At 43.4% G+C, this 21,105-nt stretch overlaps 1 protein-coding gene across 1 annotated transcript; it reads left to right on the top strand.

Moving 5' to 3' along the window:
• Positions 1–1,346: 1,346 nt before the first annotated feature.
• Positions 1,347–1,823, top strand: LOC121395113 (mucin-7-like). The gene has a single exon (XM_041567695.1). It carries the CDS (start codon positions 1,347–1,349, stop codon positions 1,821–1,823), a length of 477 nt encoding a protein of 158 aa, XP_041423629.1.
• Positions 1,824–21,105: the final 19,282 nt, after the last annotated feature.

The following is a 21,105-nucleotide window of genomic DNA, read 5'->3' as shown; positions in this document are numbered from 1 at the left end:
GGCAAAAATCCAAAAAATTCAGGCTTTTCGGGAAAAAGTCCAAAAAAATAACAGAATTCATGTTTTCGTTAAATTTTATTGAGTTTGTCCCCAATCCGATTACAACGTGATTTTTAATAATAAATAAAGTCACATAGTGAATTCTACTTTGGTCAGACTTTTTTTATTTTAAAAATGTTGTTATGCTCTTTTGTTTTTGGTTTGTTATATTGGATAAAGGGTAAAGGGTTTTTTGGAGAACTGTGCTGATTTCTCAGTCGGCTATAGGCTCTTTGCTAGGGATGGGCTGCACCTCAATGAAGATGGTGCAGCTGTTTTGGGAGAGAAGATGGCTAGATAGTTGGAGGAGATTTTAAACTAGGCGTGGGGGGGGTTCAGTAAAAGATTCAGTTGAAGACAGTTTAGATGAGATAATGGGCAAAGGAAGGGAAAATGGGGAAGGAGATTTGGCTGGGGGTACTGTTAAGGACAGGGAGGACCACATGTCATTTATTTCAATATGGTACCAGTATTAAATGTATGTTTGCAAATGCAAGGAGTCTGACTGGTAAAATGGGAGAGCTGGAGATGCTGGTGCTGGAGGGAAAATATGATGTGATTGCAGTCTGGGGGCCCAATTAGCCCTCAGGGTCATGGGGTAGTACACGCTGTAAGACAGGGTATTTGTCTTAGTTACCTCTTATGTTAGGCTACATTTACGTTACTTGGGGAGTGTGGATTGGAAGTTGCATATTTTGATTGGTCAATTTGTTGGGCATTTGATTGGTTGTGTTTAGCGAACCAATAATAATAGGGGGACCGTTGGTGTGGGGTCTATAAAAGGGGCAGCATTGAGTTCCCTTAGCAGTTTTCATCTGACCTGTATGATTGTATTGTATTGTATTGAGTTTTCATCTGACCTGTATGCAGCGATGTTGATGTCAGGTATCCAGAAAGTCAGCGCTGATTCGGCTCCGGGTTCGTCCATGGATGTGAGTGGCAGATCGTCGCGTTTGAATGAGATCCTTCGTTGGGCACAGTTTGAAGCAGGCGAAGAGGACCTCCTTTTGTTGAACAGGGCTTGCCTGCGCTCCGCTGCAGTGACCCCGACTGGGTCTGAGTCTCCGCCTTCAGAGGAAGCAACGTCACCGGCTCCTCCCAGCGTTCAACCGAGAGCTCCGGCTGGTCACGCCTCCTTAAAGCGGTCCAGTACCCGCTCAGCGAAGCCGGCTCACAAGAGGTCCCATTCAGCGCCTTCAGGACGCCTAACCAGGAAGAAGCCTCCACGGACCTGCCCTGCTCCTCCGCTGCCCACCCTAGATGTCTCAGCCTGCCTACTTTCTCCGCCCAGCACTGCGTCTAGTTTGATGCCTCCACCCACTTCTCTTCGCCCTCCGGCTCCTCCGCCTCGCAAGAAGGCTGCAACGAGTGGTGGCACCTCCCGCCAACCCCCCTCCACGCCGGCCGGCGTCTGCTCCGCTTCCCAACCAGCTTGCCTTCTTACAGCCCTGCCGGCCTCTTCCGGCGCGGTAGCTCTGCCTCCTCCGCCTCCGCTGACAGCTACTTCGCCCCCTCCTTCAGCTTCGTCCAGCACCACTCCAGCATGGCCTTCGATGACCCCGCCACCTCTTCCGGGCCCTTCTGCTGTTGCTCTTGGCGGAGCTTCCTCATCCTCTGCCCTTTCCAGCAGCTCTATTAGCAGCACGGTTCCTGACCCTGAGAATAGGGGTTCTTTTAGAGCCGTCGCAACTTCAACTGCTCCTGTTACTGCTCCCCAGCCTGTCCTGGCTTTACAGTTTCAGCCTCCTCAGAATGATCTTGCTTCCGTGGCTATCCAGGAGTAGGGATGTCGCGGACTGTTCGCCGGCGAACTTGTTCGCGCGAACATCGGCTGTTCGCGCTCGCCGAATGTTCGCGAACGTCGCGCGACGTTCTTCATTTTGGGTTCGCCTTACCTGGCGCTTTTTTTTGACCTCTCACCCCAGACCAGCAGATACATGGCAGCCAATCAGGAAGCTCTCCCTCCTGGACCACCCCCACACCCCCTGGACCACTCCCCTTCCATACATAAACTGAAGCCCTGCAGCGTTTTTTCATTCTGCCTGTGTGTGCTTGCAAGAGCTAGTGTAGGGAGAGAGCTGTTACTGATTTCACTGATTTCTTTGAGGGACAGTTGATAGTAAGTTTGCTGGCTAGTAAAGCTCTGTATTGGAGGGACAGAAGTCTGCAGGGATTTGAGGGACATTTTAGGGTAGCTTTGCTGGCTAGTAATCTACCTTCTACTGCAGTGCTCTGTATGTAGCTGCCTGCTGTGGGCACTGATCTCTTCTGATCTCATCTGCTGACTGCTGTAATAACCCAATAGTCCTTGTAAGGACTGCTTTTATTTTCTTTTTTGTTGTTTTACTTTGCTACTTTAACAGCCAAGTGCTATTAGTCTAGCAGTGTTGGGGAGTGGGACTGGTGTGCTACTGTGCTGCTCCTAGTAGTTCAGCAGCACCAACCCGAGAAAATTTTTTTAATATACATATAATTTTTTTTTATTTTACTTATCTTACTGTTCTTTAAGGTGTCCAGTGCTGTTTGCTGTTCTTCATAGTAGTGCACCAATAGTAGTGCACTTGCAGGCATTATTTGCCCAGTGGCCATCTAGCTGTGTGAGCTTGTTCACATTCTGTCTAAATATCAATAATAATACCGTCTCCAGAAACACCACCTGAGTGACGTTTTTCAAGCAGCAATAATATATTCCGTATCCACCACTGCTGTAGTGTATACGTTGACCTTGCAGGCATTATTTGCCCAGTGTGTTCTTCATTTTCAAACCACTGCCACTTAGCTGTGTGAGCTTTTTCACATTCTGTCTAAATATCAATAATAATACCGTCTCCAGAAACACCACCTGAGTGACGTTTTTCAAGCAGCAATAATATATTCCGTATCCACCACTGCTGTAGTGTATACGTTGACCTTGTAGGCATTATTTGCCCAGTGTGTTCTTCATTTTCAAACCACTGCCATCTAGCTGTGTGAGCTTGTTCACATTCTGTCTAAATATCAATAATAATACCGTCTCCAGAAACACCACCTGAGTGACGTTTTTCAAGCAGCAATAATATATTCCGTATCCACCACTGCTGTAGTGTATACGTTGACCTTGCAGGCATTATTTGCCCAGTGTGTTCTTCATTTTCAAACCACTGCCACTTAGCTGTGTGAGCTTTTTCACATTCTGTCTAAATATCAATAATAATACCGTCTCCAGAAACACCACCTGAGTTGTTGTTGTTTTTGTTTTAAAAATAATGCCAGGCAAAGGCAGGCCGCCACGCAGAGGCACTAGGGGCCGTGCTGCTATGCTATCCTGTGGCCCTAGGAAATTGCCCAGTTTTAAAAAGGCAATGACCCTGAACTCCCAAAATGCTGAAGAGGTAGTTGACTGGCTTACACAGCACACCCCATCCTCTACCGTTTCTAACTTTACCACAACATCCTCATCCTCCACTGCTATGGCCACCCCACGTAACACTTCCTCCACCACCGGCGCCCCTTCTTCACTGGAGTCAGAGGAGTTATTTTCACATGAGTTTCTTGAACTGAGTGATGCGCAACCATTATTGGCAGAAGAAGATGAAGGAGATGAGGACGTTACACCAGATTTAATTCTGGCAGAGAACACAACAGAGATGGACATAATGAGTGATGACGAGGAGGTCCCCGCTGCTGCTTCCTTCTGTGAGCTGTTAGAAGAAATTGATGCATCTGAGGAGAATGATGATGAGGAGATTGATGTTTTGTGGGTGCCCAGTAGAAGAGAGCAAGAGGAGGATAGTTCAGATGGAGAGACGGAGAGTCAGAGAGGCAGGAGGAGAATAAGACTTAGAAGAAGCAGGGAGGACAGCTCGCAGGGAACAGTAGGGCAACAACATGTATCGGCACCTGTGGTCAGCCGGCCAACGCACCCGCCATTGCCGCCAACGCCGCCAACTTCTACTGTTACCACCAGATTGCCAGCCTCAAAAAGGTCAGCAGTGTGGGATTTTTTTAATGTGTGTGCCTCTGACAAAAGCGTTGTAATTTGCAATGAGTGCAGTCAGAAACTGAGTCTTGGGAAGCCCAACAGCCACATAGGTACAACTTCTATGCGAAGGCACATGAACGGCAAGCACAAAGCACTTTGGGAGCAACACCTCAAAGGCAACAGGCAAACTAAAAGCCACCCTCCTTCTGGTCCAGCATCTTACTGCTCTACCTCTGCTGTCCTTGACCCGTCTGAACCACCCTCCACTCCGCCTTCCACCTTGACCACCAGTTCCCATTCCCAGTCATCTGCCCCCAGCCAAGTTTCTGTGAGGGCCATGTTTGAGCGTAAGAAGCCAATGTCTGCGAGTCACCCCCTTGCCCGGCGTCTGACAGCTGGCTTGTCTGCACTCTTAGCCCGCCAGCTTTTACCATACCAGCTGGTGGACTCTGAGGCCTTCCGCAAATTTGTAGCAATTGGGACACCGCAGTGGAAGGTACCCAGCCGCAATTTTTTTTCAAAAAAGGGAATACCACACCTGTACCACCATGTGCAGAGCCAAGTCACCGCATCTCTGTCACTTAGTGTTGGGCCAAAGGTCCATATGACTACTGACGCATGGTCCTCCAAGCAGGGTCAGGGCAGGTATGTCACCTACACTGCCCACTGGGTGAACTTGGTCATGGCTGGGAAGCAGGAAATGTGTGGCTCAACAACGACAGTGGAGTTGGTGTCACCGCCACGGATTGCACGCGGTTCTGCCACCACCTCTACTCCTCCTTCGCTCTCTACCTCGTCTTCTTCCTCTTCTTCGTCCTCTGCTGCTGGGTCCTCCTCCTCCACACCTGTGCACCCCCAGCTCCCCCTAGGCTATTCGACGTGCCAGGTACGCCGTTGTCATGCTGTCTTGGGGATGACGTGCCTGGAAAGCAAAAACCATACCGGATCTGTACTCCTGTCATCTCTGCAGTCACAGGCCGATCGGTGGCTGACCCCACACCAACTGAAGATCGGAAAAGTGGTGTGTGACAATGGAAGCAATCTGTTGGCAGCACTGAGACTGGGCAATTTAACACATGTGCCCTGCATGGCACATGTTCTGAATTTAATAGTACAACGTTTTGTCTCAAAGTACCCAGGATTCCAGGACGTTCTCAGGCAGTCCAGGAAGGTGTCGGCCCATTTCAGACGTTCCTATACAGCCATGGCACGCCTTGCTGACATTCAGCAGCGGTACAACATGCCAGTCAGGCGTTTGATTTGCGACAGCCAGACTCGCTGGAATTCAACGCTCATCATGTTGGAACGTCTGCTGCAACAACAAAGAGCCGTCAACGAATACCTGTTTGAACTGGGTGGTAGGACTGGATCTGCAGAGCTGGGGATTTTTTTCCCCCGTTACTGGGTGCTTATGCGCGATGCCTGCAGGCTCATGCGCCCTTTTGAAGAGGTTACAAATATGGTCAGTCGCACCGAAGGCACCATCAGCGACCTAATACCCTTTGCTTTCTTCCTGGAGCGTGCCGTGCGACGAGTGACAGATGAGGCTGTAGACCAGCGTGACGAGGAGCAGGAAGCGCACGATTTCTGGTCGGAATCACCAGAACGAACCCAGGCACCTGCTGCAACGCAGGGAGAGGTGTCAGAAGTGGAGTCAGAGGAGGAAGGTGGCTTTGTGGAGGAGGAGGACCAACAGGAGCAGGCTTCCCAGGGGGCTAGTGGTGACCTTTTGGGGACCCCTGGTCTTGTACGTGGCTGGGGGGAGGAGACCGTGGATGATGCAGTCCTTGATAACGAGGAAGCAGAGATGGATACCTCTGCATCCAACCTTGTGAGAATGGGGTCTTTCATGCTGTCATGCCTGTTGAAGGACCCCCGTATCAAGAGGCTTAAGGAGAAGGAACTGTACTGGGTCGCGACTCTACTAGACCCTCGGTACAAGCATAAAGTGGCAGAAATGTTACCAACATACCACAAGTCTGAAAGGATGCTGCATTTACAAACCAGCCTGCAAAACATGTTGTACAATGCTTTTAAGGGTGATGTCACTTCAGGAACTCATCAACATTCCAGGGGCAGAGGTGCCAGTAATCCTGCCACGAGTGCACCTGCAAGGACAAAGCACTTTGGCCACTCTGTAACGTCAGACATGCAAATGTTTTTTTGTCCAAGGCAGCGGCAGAACCCTTCTGGATCCACCCTCAAAGAACGCCTCGACCGGCAGGTAGCGGACTACCTGGCATTAACTGCAGATATCGACACTCTGAGGAGCGATGAACCCCTGGACTACTGGGTGCGCAGGCTTGATCTGTGGCCAGAGCTGTCACAATTTGCCATGAACCTCTTGTCTTGCCCCGCCTCAAGTGTCCTCTCAGAAAGGACCTTCAGTGCAGCAGGAGGGATTGTAACTGAGAAGAGAACTCGCCTAGGTCACAAAAGTGTGGATTACCTGACCTTTATTAAAATGAATGAGGGGTGGATCTCAGAGGGTTACTGCACGCCGGAAGACTTGTTCTGAGTTTCTGATTCTGACTCCCCATGCAGCTGTCCTTCTCTGCACGCCTCATGACTCCACATACAGCTGTCCTTTAGCGTCCTCCTCCCTCCACCACCGTTACAAACTAGGGTGCAAACCCTACTGGTTTAATTTGAATCCAGGTAAATCCTGAGTTTTTCTGGCCTCTGTGCTTCAGTGGCTGCGACCAAAAAAAACAGAATATTTTCAGCATTTATATGGCATATTTTTTCTGGCCTCTGTGCTTCAGTGGCTGTGACAAAAAAATGAATATTTTCAGCATTTATATGGCATATTGTTTCGGCCTCTGTGCTTCAGTGGCTGCGACAAAAATAAATGAATATTTTCAGCATTTATATGGCATATTTTTTCTGGCCTCTGTGCTTCAGTGGCTGCGACCAAAAAAAACAGAATATTTTCAGCATTTATATGGCATATTTTTTCTGGCCTCTGTGCTTCAGTGGCTGTGACAAAAAAATGAATATTTTCAGCATTCATATGGCATATTGTTTCGGCCTCTGTGCTTCAGTGGCTGCGACAAAAATAAATGAATATTTTCAGCATTTATATGGCATATTTTTTCTGGCCTCTGTGCTTCAGTGGCTGCGACCAAAAAAAACAGAATATTTTCAGCATTTATATGGCATATTTTTTCTGGCCTCTGTGCTTCAGTGGCTGTGACAAAAAAATGAATATTTTCAGCATTTATATGGCATATTTTTTCTGGCCTCTGTGCTTCAGTGGCTGCGACCAAGAAAAACAGAATATTTTCAGCATTTATATGGCATATTTTTTCTGGCCTCTGTGCTTCAGTGGCTGCGACCAAAAAAATTGAATATTTTCAGCATTTATATGGCATATTTTTTCTGGCCTCTGTGCTTCAGTGTCTGCGACAAAAAAAATTTATATTGTTAGCATTTATATGGCATATTTTTCCTGGCCTCTGTGCTGCAGTGGCTGCGACAAAAAAAAATTAATATTGTTTGCATTTATATGGCATATTTTTTCTGGCCTCTGTGCTGCAGTGGCTGCGACAAAAATTTTTTAATATTGTTTGCATTTATATGGCATATTTTTTCTGGCCTCTGTGCTGCAGTGGCTGCCACAAAAAAAAATTTATATTTTCAGCATTTATATGGCATATTGTTTCTGGACTTCTGGTTCAGTGGCTGCGACAAAAAAAACATAATTTTTCAGGAAAGTACACATGCCTAATTTTTCAGGGTTCTGCAACAGTGGCAAAATCGCATCTTTTATGGTCACCGCAGGTGATCAATAAAGTAGACCAAAACTGGGCCCACACTGCAGAATCAGTGTTTTTTGGTTCACTTCACTGTACATTGAATTACCTCTGCCTGACCGTGCACGTGCGCACAAGCACGGTGACTGCTAAACACACCACTACAGAAATATTGCCACCAACAGGACGAACATCCTGGAGGTGAGAAGCAACTAGTAATTAAAAACTATTATTTGCTCACTTGACGGTATCATTCATTAAAGCTCTTTGCGTCTTTTTGCGTTGCAGTAAGCACCGCGTTTCGTCTTTGCGTGTGAACAGGCTGTAACCTTTACACGACTTGATTGGCATGTAGACGCCGGACGTTTTAAAGCATTTTATTACACAGGTTTAGAAATGTAGTGTGATTTCTGCCCTTTACAGCACAAAACGCAGCGCTGTGTCAACAATGGATTTTTTAGAAACATTTTTGCCCTTGATCCCCCTCTGGCATGGCACTGTCCAGGTCGTTGCACCCTTTAAACAACTTTAAAATCATTTTTCTGGCCAGAAATGTCTTTTCTAGCTTTTAAAATTCACCTTCCCATTGAAGTCTATGGGGTTCGCGACGTTCGCGAACCGTTCGCATTTTTGACGCAAGTTCGCGAATATGTTCGCGAACTTTTTTTCCGACGTTCGCTACATCCCTATCCAGGAGAACTTTACTTCACAGGATATAGGTAACTCTGCTAATGCTCAGTTTGTGTCTTCTTTACTTCGTTTGTTAGCACCTGGCGCGGCGTCCACGCAAGCAAGCGCAGGGGCCCCTGAAGCAGCTTTTAGGGATTCTATTTTATGTGACACAACCCCCCTTGGTCTGCATTTATCTCAGTCTATAAAGGAGAAAATTAATAGAGGGGATTATGTTGATTTACTATCGTTATTACCTTCAGTTAAGGTATTTTTAAAAGATAAGAAAAATGATTCGGAAGAGGATAGGCGTAGGCCAGTGGCTAGGACCTTTACCAATTGGCTACAGTCGTTTTGTATTTATGCTAATATCCTGTGTTCTAAGCATCCCCAATTGGGGGCTAGTATGTTTAAGCATGTTGATATTGTTTTGGAAGCATACAAGTCTTATGGTGGCATTGCCTGGTTTGTTTATGAGGACAAATTTAGGCAAAAAATGGCTGTTCAGAAGTCGATTCCTTGGGGCTCTAAGGATATTGATCTTTGGATGGGCATGATGGTTCCACGCCCTGTTGTTAGCCCACCTGGAGTACAGAAACCTGGGCAGAAATACAATACTTGTTGGGCATATAATGATTCAGCTTGTAAATGGCAGAGTAACTGCAAGTTTAAGCATGAATGTTCACATTGTGGGGGCAATCATCCTGCCTTTCGATGTGTTAAAAAATTCATCACTATGCCCAACAAATTGTTGTCAAAAGAAGCAGGAAAACTTGACAACTCCGGTGAAGCTAGTAAATATGCTTCCTTATCTAAGTCAGTATCCAAACGGCAGGATGTCAACGTTAATTGAGGAGGGTTTTAAATTTGGATTTTGGATCCCTTCTAGAAGAAGTAGTTCAGTTGTTATTCCGGATAATCTTAAATCTATTAATGTTAATATTGGAGTTGTCAGATTTAAAATTGCTAAGGAATTAGCAGCCCATAGAATAAGGGGACCTTTTCGAGAACCACCATATTCAGATTTTAGTGTATCTCCTTTAGGACTTGTTCCTAAAAAGGAGCCAGGATCGTATAGGATGATACATCACTTATCATTTCCAGCAGGGGATTCAGTGAATGATGGGATTGACCCTGAATTGTGTACTGTAAGTTATGCATCTTTTGACCAAGCCATTGGGTTAATTAAGCAGTGCGGTAAGGGTGCTCTTCTTTCGAAAAGCGATATTGAATCGGCTTTCAGATTATTGCCAATCCATCCAGATTGTTGGAATTTACTTGGTTTTCATTTTGAGGGTTCTTTTTATTTTGATTGTTGTCTTCCAATGGGGTGTTCGTTGTCTTGTTATTATTTTGAAGCCTTTGCTTCATTTTTACAATGGACAGTGCAGTATGAAACGAGTTCTAAGTTTGTATTGCATTATCTGGATGATTTTCTATTTGTTGGACCTCCTCAGTCAGATCATTGTTTGTATCTGTTACAGGTTTTCATGTGGATTGCTGGCAAGTTTGGTATTCCTTTGTCAAAAGAGAAAACAGTGTATCCCACTACTGTGTTGCAATTTCTAGGCATAGAAATTGATACTAATTGTCAAGAATTTAGGTTGCCACATGATAAATTGATACATTTAAAAAGTCTGGTAGAGTCTGCTTTAGTTGCCAAGAAGCTAAAGTTGAAGCATATTCAATCTCTTATTGGGCATTTGAATTTTACTACAAAAATTATTCCAATTGGCAGAGTATTTAATAGGCGTTTAATTTCTTTGACTGAAGGAATATCGAATCCTAATTGGCATATTAGGATTCCGCAGGAGGTAAAAGATGACCTGTGTATTTGGCAGCAATTCTTACATGATTTTAACGGTAAAGCTTATTGGCAGGATGAGTTTTTAGGAAGTACAGTGTTGCATATCTTTTCAGATGCAGCAGCTTCGACTGGTTTCGGTGCTGTATTTAATAGTCATTGGTGTGCTGATTCTTGGCCTATTAGTTGGCATGAACAAAATTTAACAAGAAACTTAGTGCTTTTGGAATTTTTTCCCATTCTGGTTGTTCTTGAGATTTGGGGAGAGCAGTTGGCGAATAAAAGGATTCTTTGGCATACTGACAATATGGGTGTGGTGTACGTACTGAATAATTTGTCTTCTAATTCGCCACCGGTTTTACGGCTGTTAAGGCAAGTAGTGTTTAGGGCCTTGAAATATAATATTTGGATAAAAGCAAAGCATATTCCTGGTTTTAAGAATAATATTGCCGATGCTTTATCTCGGTTTCAGTTCGAGCTATTTTGGAGGATTGCAGACAACCCAGATCCATGCGGTGTTCCGTGTCCAGATTACCTTTGGGGGCTCATTCTGCCAGAGCATGCGAAATTTTAAAGAATGCACTAAGTGGGAAAACTTGGAATGAATATGCAACGAGCTGGTGGAATTGGTCTCTTTTCAAGGATAACAACAAACAAGAAATTTGGCAGGATACTGATTTAATTCTGTGGTATATACTGGAGCTTTCTCAGGCTCAGTATTCTCAAGCTAAAATTTGTAGGGATTTGGCAGGTATTTCATACTTTTTGAAATTACAAGGTTTGCAAGATTTTACAAAGCCTTTTTTGGTGAAACAAATTTTAAAGGGTTTAGCTAGAGTTGGCCGTGTTTTTGATAACAGGAAACCTATAACCTTGTTGTTATTAGAAAGATTAGTCCATAAGTTAGTGGAGGTGTGTTTTTCACAATATGAATTAAGGTTATTTACCTTATTGTTTGTTTTATCATTCTTTGCGGCATTGCGGGTTAGTGAGTCAGTCTCTAGTAGCAGGAAAAATCCGGGTGGCCTTGATGTTTCTGATGTTGTGGTTATTCAGGATAAGTTGAGGATTACGATTAGGAGATCTAAGACTGATCTAGCAGGGAGAGGTATTCTTATTTGGTTGGGCTCCTTTGGTGTGGTGGATCTGTGTCCTATGGCAAATTTTTTGAAATTTAAGGATTTACGCCCGGACATACCTGGTCCTCTTTTTGTCCATGCAGATGGTTCTTTTTTGTCCACCTTTCAGTTTCGACAAGTGCTTAAAAAGACACTTAGATTAGTGGGTCTGGCATCTGAGGATTATAATACTCACTCATTTCGCATTGGGGCTGCCACACAGGCAGCTCTTTTAGGTTTTAGTGAACAATCCCTTATGAAGTTGGGTAGGTGGTCCTCTACGCGCTACCGCTCATATGTTCGGCCAAGTTTAGTTGATGTTTAGATGTTAAATTTAAGGTATTTGTTTTCACAGGACAACCGCTCATGGTATGGATTATTGGTCATTCCTTTGTCTTTCATGCGAAGAAAAGGGCCGAAGAACGTCCTTATGGTGTCAATTTAGGCCTCAAGAATGTGAATATAGTTTGGATGGGAGTAAGAGGCCTCAAATGGGATGATATGTTACCAATTGCTCTGCAAATGTCTACGAGATGGGGTATTCCTGCCATAATTACTGTCCACTTAGGTGGTAATGATATTGGGTCATTCAGGTCTATTGACCTCATCAGGAATATAAAAAGGGATTTAGCCCAATTACGTTTTCTTTTCCCTGACAGTTGTATTGTCTGGTCCGAGGTAATTCCTAGATTGATTTGGCTGCAAGATGTTCGTCCATTGGAACGTTGCAGGAAAAAAGTTAATTTTTGTATTTCTAAATTTGCCAAGAGTGTGAACATTTTGGTTCATCGTCATTTTGAGTTGGAGTTAGGTGGAGAAGGCCTGTATTGGCATGACAGAGTGCATCTTTCAGATATTGGATATGACATATTCAATATGGGTATTCAAGATGCTTTAGAAAAGGCAATCAAAGTGTGGGGTTGGCCAAGACCAAACTAAGGTATTAGTTGGTCTTGTCATGGAGAGGTGCCCTAGGCTAATTTAGCAGGGCTTAAGGTATAAGCAAGTTGAGGCGGCCTGCTGGTGTTTGAGCTGAGGCTGGGGTTGCTAACATATGTATTCGTTTTAAGGATTGTTATTGTTAAACTAATATGAAATAAAATTTATCAGCTGCGGCCTTTCTCCACCTATGTATTCTTTGTGTTTTTATTTTAGTGGTTGTAAATTTAAGTAATGCGTGTTACTCATCCCATGCAGTCTGGGGGCCCAATTAGCCCTCAGGGTCATGGGGTAGTACACGCTGTAAGACAGGGTATTTGTCTTAGTTACCTCTTATGTTAGGCTACATTTACGTTACTTGGGGAGTGTGGATTGGAAGTTGCATATTTGATTGGTCAATTTGTTGGGCATTTGATTGGTTGTGTTTAGCGAACCAATAATAATAGGGGGACCGTTGGTGTGGGGTCTATAAAAGGGGCAGCATTGAGTTCCCTTAGCAGTTTTCATCTGACCTGTATGCAGCGATGTAACCCACCCACCCACCCTATGTTGTTATATGTTAATTCTGCATTGTAAAAAAAAAAAATATATATAATAATAAATGATTTAAAAAAAAAAAAAAATGGAAGTGTAATTTTAAAGTTGTTTGTGATATTGTCGCAGCTGTGGAGAGGTGCCCTAGGCTAATTTAGCAGGGCTTAAGGTATAAGCAAGTTGAGGCGGCCTGCTGGTGTTTGAGCTGAGGCTGGCTGGGGTTGCTAACATATGTATTCGTTTTAAGGATTGTTATTGTTAAACTAATATGAAATAAAATTTATCAGCTGCGGCCTTTCTCCACCTATGTATTCTTTGTGTTTTTATTTTAGTGGTTGTAAATTTAAGTAATGCGTGTTACTCATCCCATGGCGTGGCCGAAACATGGCTGAATGAGTCGCATGACTGGGCAGTTAATATCAGTGGCTATACTTTGTTTCAGAGGGACAGAGGAAATAGAAAAGGAGAAGGGTTATGTCTGTTTGTTCAGCAGGATTTAAAAGCTTATTTAAAGGAGGAGGTTATGTTAGAAAATGAGGGGGCAGAAGTCCTATGGGTAGAATTCTTCACCAATTGTAAAGAGTCCAGCAAATTAATTGTAGGCGTATGCTATAGACCCCCTAATGTAAGTAAGGAGAAGGAGGCTAAGCTCCTGATACACATAGAAAAGGCTGCTAGTTTGGGTAAAGTAATGATAATGGGTGATTTTATTTACCCAGATATTGACTGGAGCAACGGTACTGCTAGATCAGTTAATGGGAACAAGTTTATAAACTTGTTGCATGACAATTTTATGGCACAGATTGTTGAGGAGCCAACCAGAAAAAAACACTATTCTGGATCTAGTGATCTCTGATGACCCATAACTTATAGCAAATGTTCAAGTCATTGAACCCATGGGTAATAGTGACCATAATGTTATATCATTTAATGTCTGGTGCAAATAACAAAAATACACTGGGGCAACGAAACCATGAATTTCAGAAAAGCTAATTTTAGTTCCTTGAGGGCTGCCCTACAGAGCATTTGATTGGGGCATTAAGTTTTCAGCTAAAACACAGAACAGAAATGGTTGTCATTTAAAATTATATTAAATCATTATTGTTCTCAATTTATTCCTTTAAGTATTAAATGCAGAAGCTCTAAGAATCACCCTATGTGGCTTAATATAGAAGTAAAGAAGTTAATAGGAAAGAAGAGAACTGCATTTACAAACTACAAATCTGTTGGGACAAAAGCTGCATTTAATGAATATAAACACTATAATAAATGTTGTAAATCAGCAACCGGAAGGCAAGAAAGAAAATGAAGAGTGCATTGCGGCAGAGGCTAAGACTAACCCCAAAAAGTTTTTTAAATATATTAATAGTAAAAAGATGCAGGTTGAGAGTGTTGCTCCATTAAACAATGGTACCAGTACCAAGGTTGTAACAGATACAGAAAAGACAAATGTGTTAAATCAGTTCTTTTCTTCAGTGTATACAGTAGAGGAGTATGAGTTCCCAGGCTCATAGCTGCACTGATGGCCCAGCTCAATCTAGTCAGTGGCTGACTCAGGATATGATCCAGTGATTGCACTGTGCTGGCGGGCCGTATTATTATTAATTTCATGATGGAGGCTGAGGGCCGGTGTAAATTTGAAAATGAGCCGCAATTGGCCCCCGGGCCTGAATTTGGACATGCCTGGCCTAGTTGGCTGAAGTCTCCATGCCTGTCTATCTGTTGGTTCTTTCCTGGCTTAGTGGTATACAGTATGGTAGCTTTTGCTCCTGGCCTGGTATAATCTCATATGAGTCTTTTTTTATAACAGTTTTTTTTGTGTATGTATTAAACGTGTAGAACAGTGATCCCCAACCAGTAGCTCGTGAGCAACATGTTGCTCTCCAACCCCTTGGATGTTGCTCTTAGTGGCCTCAAAGCAGGTGCTTATTTTTGAATTAAACCAGGTGCATGCCAAACAGAGTCTCAATGTAGGTTGACAATCCACATAGAGGCTACCAAATGGCCAATCACAGCACTTATTTGGCACCCAAGAACATTTTTCATGCTTGTGTTGTTCCCCAACTGTTTTTTCTTCTAAATGCTGCTCAGGGGTTCAAAAGGTCGGGGATCCCTGGTGTAGAACATTTTTCTCAATTGCTGTATCCTAGCAAAACAATCTTGCTTTCCCTTGAAAGTATATGAACAACATATGTTAAGTACATAATGAATTCTTATTTAAGGTCCCTACTATTCACACCCTACAGTCAATGTCAGAACCCAATTAACCTGTCTGTATGTTTTTGTAAGTAAATTGGGGTATCCCAAATCAAAACTGACAGCAGTGCTAACCACTGCACCATTGTGCTGCTTTATGGTAGTAACATTAAGTGCCATGTGCGCTGTAGAGCTTATAGGTGGATGGACATACAGGTACAAATTGGATGGCTAAAATGCACCGTAGTTTAGGTATTGACCCTTAATTTCCAAGACTGGACTTGAGTTTCTTTTTGAAGAGTTTGTGAGTAGTGATGGGCGAATTTATTCGGCAGGCGCGAATTAGCGGCAAATTCCTGTGTTTCTCCGTGAATTTTTGCTGCAGTTTCCGACACATTTTCGCAGGTGCCACCTGATGCTTCTCCTTTGCTAAACATATACATGCCTATTAACTCATGGAAACAAATGTGAGTGAGAATTTTTAACTTTTTTAAAACTTTTTAGTAAAACAGTATTATACTATGATATTTTTACACCCTTGTGTCGGTGCCTGAATATTGACTACAGTACCGTTTGGGGAAAAGTAGGCATTTTAGCAAAAGTTGGGGAAGGTTGTTTGTTGGAAAACATTTAACCTAAGTATACATGGCACCGGAAGAAAGTTTGGTTTAAAGGGAAACCCACATTATTATATGTTTTTATGCAGTTGAGAGACTGAAAAAGAACGGCAGGAGAGAGTCTCTCTAAAGGACTACTTTATTCCCAAGTGTTGTTATATTTTATTGTTGCATTTTATCTCCCTCTGCAGGTAGCCTAATTTGTGCCTCAGATTGCATATAAAATAAAAAAAGAAAATACTCATATGCTTATATCCCTCCTCTGTATCCAGATCTGATCTGTAAATAACGCAGGCTTCTCAATAGTCACTTAATACCTGATTCAAGAGAACTGAAACCTAAAAATGAATATGGCTAAAAATTGCATATTATACTGAACTTGCTAAAGTCTAAAGTTTTAGCTTTTCAATAGCAGCAATGATCCAGAATTTCAAAATTGTCACAGGGGGTCACCATCTTGGAAAGTGTCTGCGACACTTACATGCTCAGTGGGCTCTAAACAGCTGTTGAGAAGCTAAGATTAGGGATCGTGGCAAAGTTAGGGTGGCCTTTAATATAAACTGATGCTACAGGGCTGATTATTACACTCTGATGCTAGTTGCACTGGTTTCTGCCATTTAGTACTTATTTAAAGTGATGGGGGCATCTGACCCATTTCGCTTCGACGAAAATTTGCGAAACGGCAACAAATTCACCAAATGTATTGAAGTCTATGGGCGAAAAAGACTCCCATAGACACCAATAGGTGAAAACTTTTATTTCACCCATTGGAGTCTATGGGCGTCTTTTTTTGCGGCAAATCCTGGTGAAAAATTTTGCTCATCACTAATTATCTGTATTAATTACTAATAAGCCTTATATTGTGACATTTCTATTCTATGTGTAATGTATATTGTGAGTGGGTCCCTAAGCTCAATAAATTGCAGCAGCACAGAGCATGTGCAGTGAATCAGCAGAAAAGAAGACGGGGAGCTACTGGGGCATCACTGGAGGCACAGATCTTCCCTGCTAAAGGGCTGTGGTTGCCTTGGGCTGGTCCATTTCTAGTCTACTTCTTTAGTTAAGCTTTAGTTTTCCTTTAATAAAAAACATAATATTTGGTGGTTAAAGAAAAATATAACCCAGGTTTTACTGTAGAAATAACAGAGGGGTCAATATAGAATCAATTACTTTTATAGTTAAGTATCAATTCATTTAAAATATGCATACAGTATGCAGGGCCGGGCCATGCTGGCTGGGCGCCCCAGGCAACCCAGCCAGCCGTGACGCCCCATCCCCTCCACACTGACGTGCACATAGGACGTCTGCGCGCATGCGTCCGCGCGCGCATGCGCACTGACCGATCACATAGGAGGCACACACGCGCACTAACCGGCTGCGTCGACCTCTCCAGGTACGCTCTCCCCCGCATGTACACAAATAGGCGCATGGACTGTAGCGGCACTTACTCAGCCGGACTAGGGCCAGGTAGCAGTGAGAGGTACGTGCCTGGCGCCCCTCAAGCTTTGCACCCTAGGCATGTGCCTACTCTGCCTACCCCTAGTTCCGGCCCTGACAGTATGTACTACACTTTATACCAGTTTGGCTGAGGCACATTCCAATACACATTTGCATTTAAAAGAACCAATGCTCAGTTCAACGAGGAAAAGACAGCAAGTTATTCAATATAAACACACACATGTGCAATGTCAAATGTTACATATGCTTATGCATATTCAAAGCTCAGAAAAACCAAAGGCCTGAGAAATAATTTCTCATCAGCCAAATGTAATTCTGCATAATTTAGAATACTTATAAACTCTTCTTTATACAATTTTTTTAGATTTTAATGACATTTTGAATATGCAGTTTCAGTTAAAGGGGTAAAAAAAATTTATGTTGATGTACTCGCAGCATTCTAAGACAATTCACAATTTGATTTTTAATTTATTGTGATGTTTGGAACATCTGCATTTGATATCCTGCAAGTGTCAGGCTTGCTATCTAGTTGTAAATGGAACATGCATGTGTGTTATAGAAACACCAATCCTAATCTGCCCTTTCTTAACCCAGACCTGGCCTGATACTCTTGATCCTCCCATCTGTGATGTCACCAGAGTGGGCAGGTGTGGTTATATAAATGAATGCAAAAGCCAGGGTTGAGCTGGGTATATACACTGGAGGGGGCTGAGGCACAGGTACTTACATCCTAGACCTGCCAGGGTATTAAAAACATAAAGGTCAATTTATCAATTTATCAATTAAATCGCACATCAATTAAAGGCAATTAAATGTGGAGGCCTATTTATCACTTTGAATGTCACAAACTATGAATGTCATGAAAATTATTGAAAAATACAAACTGAAAAAGCATGAATGGGAAAAGTTGCAGAGAAGTTGCAGAAAAGTTGCAAAAACCGCAACTCAGCTTGACTTGAAAGATCCTCAGTAGTGATGGGCGAATTTATTCTCCAGGCGTAAATTTGTGGCGAATTTGCCTGTTTCACTGCCGGCGAATAAGTTTGTGAATTTGCAGCGAAAATTCAGCCAATTTAGACGATAAATGGACCAGCATTGACTTTAAAGGGTGCCAGCGTCAAAATCACTGTTTGGTGAATTTTTCACCAAATTCATGGCGAACCAAAACGGGACAAATTCGCCCAGGCCATCACTAATCCTCAGTGGTACCAGTTTTTTAGCCACTCCATGGTACAAAACCAGTAGCTTTTTCCCCCAGGTTGGTCTTTAAGAAGAAATGGTGTACCTAATTCTGCTCAGCTGCCATATGCACTTTGTGGCTGCCTGGATTGGTTGCATAGTAATTCTTGGAATTTGTACTGGTTTGGAATGAACCCACTTTATTTTACTGTTAGAGACTCCTGGGAGAAGATGAAAAATTTAAGAACCCCAGAGTGGTTAATTAACCATAACCATGTTTTTTTTGGATTATCATATGAAACCCAGCACAGATCATATCATCTTCCGAATGTAAAAGGGACGTCTGCTATTGACTTCTACATGACCTCGGCAGCAGGGGCAATCCTGGCCCCTCCGCTGCCTGAGGCAGCAGCAACTGCTGCTGCCCCCCTCCCCCCCTCTTAAAGTACCAGGATTAGCATTTTTGCTGCCCCTGGTACCTAGTGGGGCGCTGCCGCCTGAGACGACAGCCTCAACTCGCCTCATTGGTGAAGCACCCCTGCTCGGCAGGTTTGAGAAGGAGCACAATACAGTTTTTTTCCCACAAAAAAATTGTTTTCCCCTTTAAAACTCCAAGCAGAAAAAAATGGACTTTAGTAGATAGCCCCTAAATGTGTAGCCTTACAGAGTATGTCTTTTAGATGGGGTCAGTGACCCCCCCATTTGAAATATTTAAAAAAAGACAAATATCATTCAAAAACTTTCCTTAACACACTAAACTGGACACAGTCATCTTAAAAAGGATGCACATGTTGTGCATACTGATTAGATTCTTTAAAGGTAATTGCACCTAAAAACTCTCCTTTCATTCCCATATAGTTGTGCTAAGTGCCAATGCACCCGCCCAATGTGCTCCAATGAAATATGCACTAGTCCACCTGATGCTGGGGCAGCAGAACTATCTCCACCCTGGTGTAGTTCCAGGTTTGCAACAGCAGACTGGGTCAATAGGTGCACAAGACTTACTCCATTACAATCAGGCCTGGACTGGGAGTCAACATAGGCCCTGCCATTCCAAGTACACAGAGGCCCAAACAGCCCCTACCAGCCCAAACAGCCCCCGACCAGCCCACTATATGGTAACTTTCTATGGAACCATACAGCAGCCCCTCTGGCATTTGCCAGAACCCACAGATTGCCAGTCCGGGCCTGATTACAATCACTAAATAATGGCAATTTAACTCTGCTCTCTTGAAATGGTGTAATCCACCACATAAAAATGTCAGCATCAAGGTACGACCAATCTGCAAAAACATGCAGCAGACGCAGCTTACAGAGTGGCTGGAATAATGCTGAATATCTGGAAACAACTGCTGTGTTGTGGATAAAAAAATTTGCACCTGGTAAGTAAACGCCCCTTTGTGTCTGTTATCGATTCGAGAACACTATATTACTTGGTTCCAGATATTGTATTTGGTTATTATAATTATTGCCTTAATTATAAAGCACCAACATATTCCACAGTGCTGTACAAATAAACAAATACTGATGGATACAGCAGCTTGTTACCTAGTGATCCTTTTTTAACTGTGTCAGGGAGTTATTCATCGCTGAGTACCTCTTTTGTCCAAAAAGACTAAAATCTGTGGTCCTAAACATGTTATTTAGTGGTCAAATAATCTACATGCTCATAAAACCCATGATTATCTCTTCATTGACAAAAAACAAATACATTGATTATTATTTAATATCTTTATTGCAGTCGCTTGGCCTTCGTGACACAGCCCTGTCCTGGTTCTCTTCTTACATCACCAATCATTCCTTCAGTGTCTCCTACAATGGAGTATCATCCTCTCCCCTACCTCTTTCTGTTGGAGTTCCTCAAGGCTCTGTCCTGGGACCATTACTATTCTCCCTCTATACTTCCTCCCTCGGTAAATTAATCAACTCGTATGGTTTCCACTACCACCTCTATGCTGACAATACTCAGATTTATCTCTCATCTCCTGATCTCAACCCAGAACTCCTAACTCACGTCTCCTCCTGCCTGTCCGCTATCTCTACCTGGATGTTGCAACGCTACCTTAAATTAAACCTCTTTAAAACTGAAATGGTTCTCTTTCCTCCAACTAACACCAGTAACATCCCGGAAGTATCCATCATAGTTAACAATTCCACTATCACCCCCTCTCCCCAGGCCTTGGGGTTATCCTAGATTCTGCCCTCTCATTCACTCCTCATATCCAGTCACCTATTAAATCATGTCACTTCCACCTAAGGAACATATCCAAAATACAATCATTTATCACCCAAGACGCTGCTAAAATTCTTATTCACTCTCTCATCATATCGCGTCTAGACTACTGTAACTCTCTTTTAATTGGCCTCCCCCTCCAGAAACTGTCACCTCTCCAGTCCATAATGAGCACTGCTGCGAGGCTCATACACCTCAGCAACCGCTCCTCCTCTGCCTCGCCATTCTGTCAATCCCTGCACTGGCTTCCGTTACCTTTCAGAATCAAATGAATGACACTGACTGTCAAAGCACTTCATAACTCTGCCCCACCCTACATCTCTGAACTCATCTCTATATACTCACCCAATCGCTTACTACGCTCCTCTACTGATCTGCTACTCAACTCTTCTCTCATTACCTTCTCACATGCTCGCATTCAAGACTTTGCAAGGGCTGCACCTCTCCTCTGGAACGCTCTCCCACGGTCTGTCCGACTTTCTCCCAACCTTTCTGCTTTCAAGAAATCTCTGAAAACGCACTTCTTTTGAGAAGCCTACCCTCACTCTGCTTAACTACCAAACGCAACACCACATACAGTACCACATTTCTCACCCACTTAAT

The sequence above is a fragment of the Xenopus laevis genome, chromosome 6S, assembly GCF_017654675.1.
Source record: "Xenopus laevis strain J_2021 chromosome 6S, Xenopus_laevis_v10.1, whole genome shotgun sequence".
Lineage (NCBI taxonomy): Eukaryota > Metazoa > Chordata > Amphibia > Anura > Pipidae > Xenopus > Xenopus laevis.
The sequence above is the reverse complement of the archived record's forward strand: the minus strand, read 5'-3'. Positions and strand labels throughout refer to the sequence as shown.

Coding starts and splice junctions, on each gene's coding strand:
- LOC121395113 (XM_041567695.1), top strand. CDS start 1,347: ATGCCTCCACCCACTTCTCTTCGCCCTCCGGCTCCTCCGCCTCGCAAG.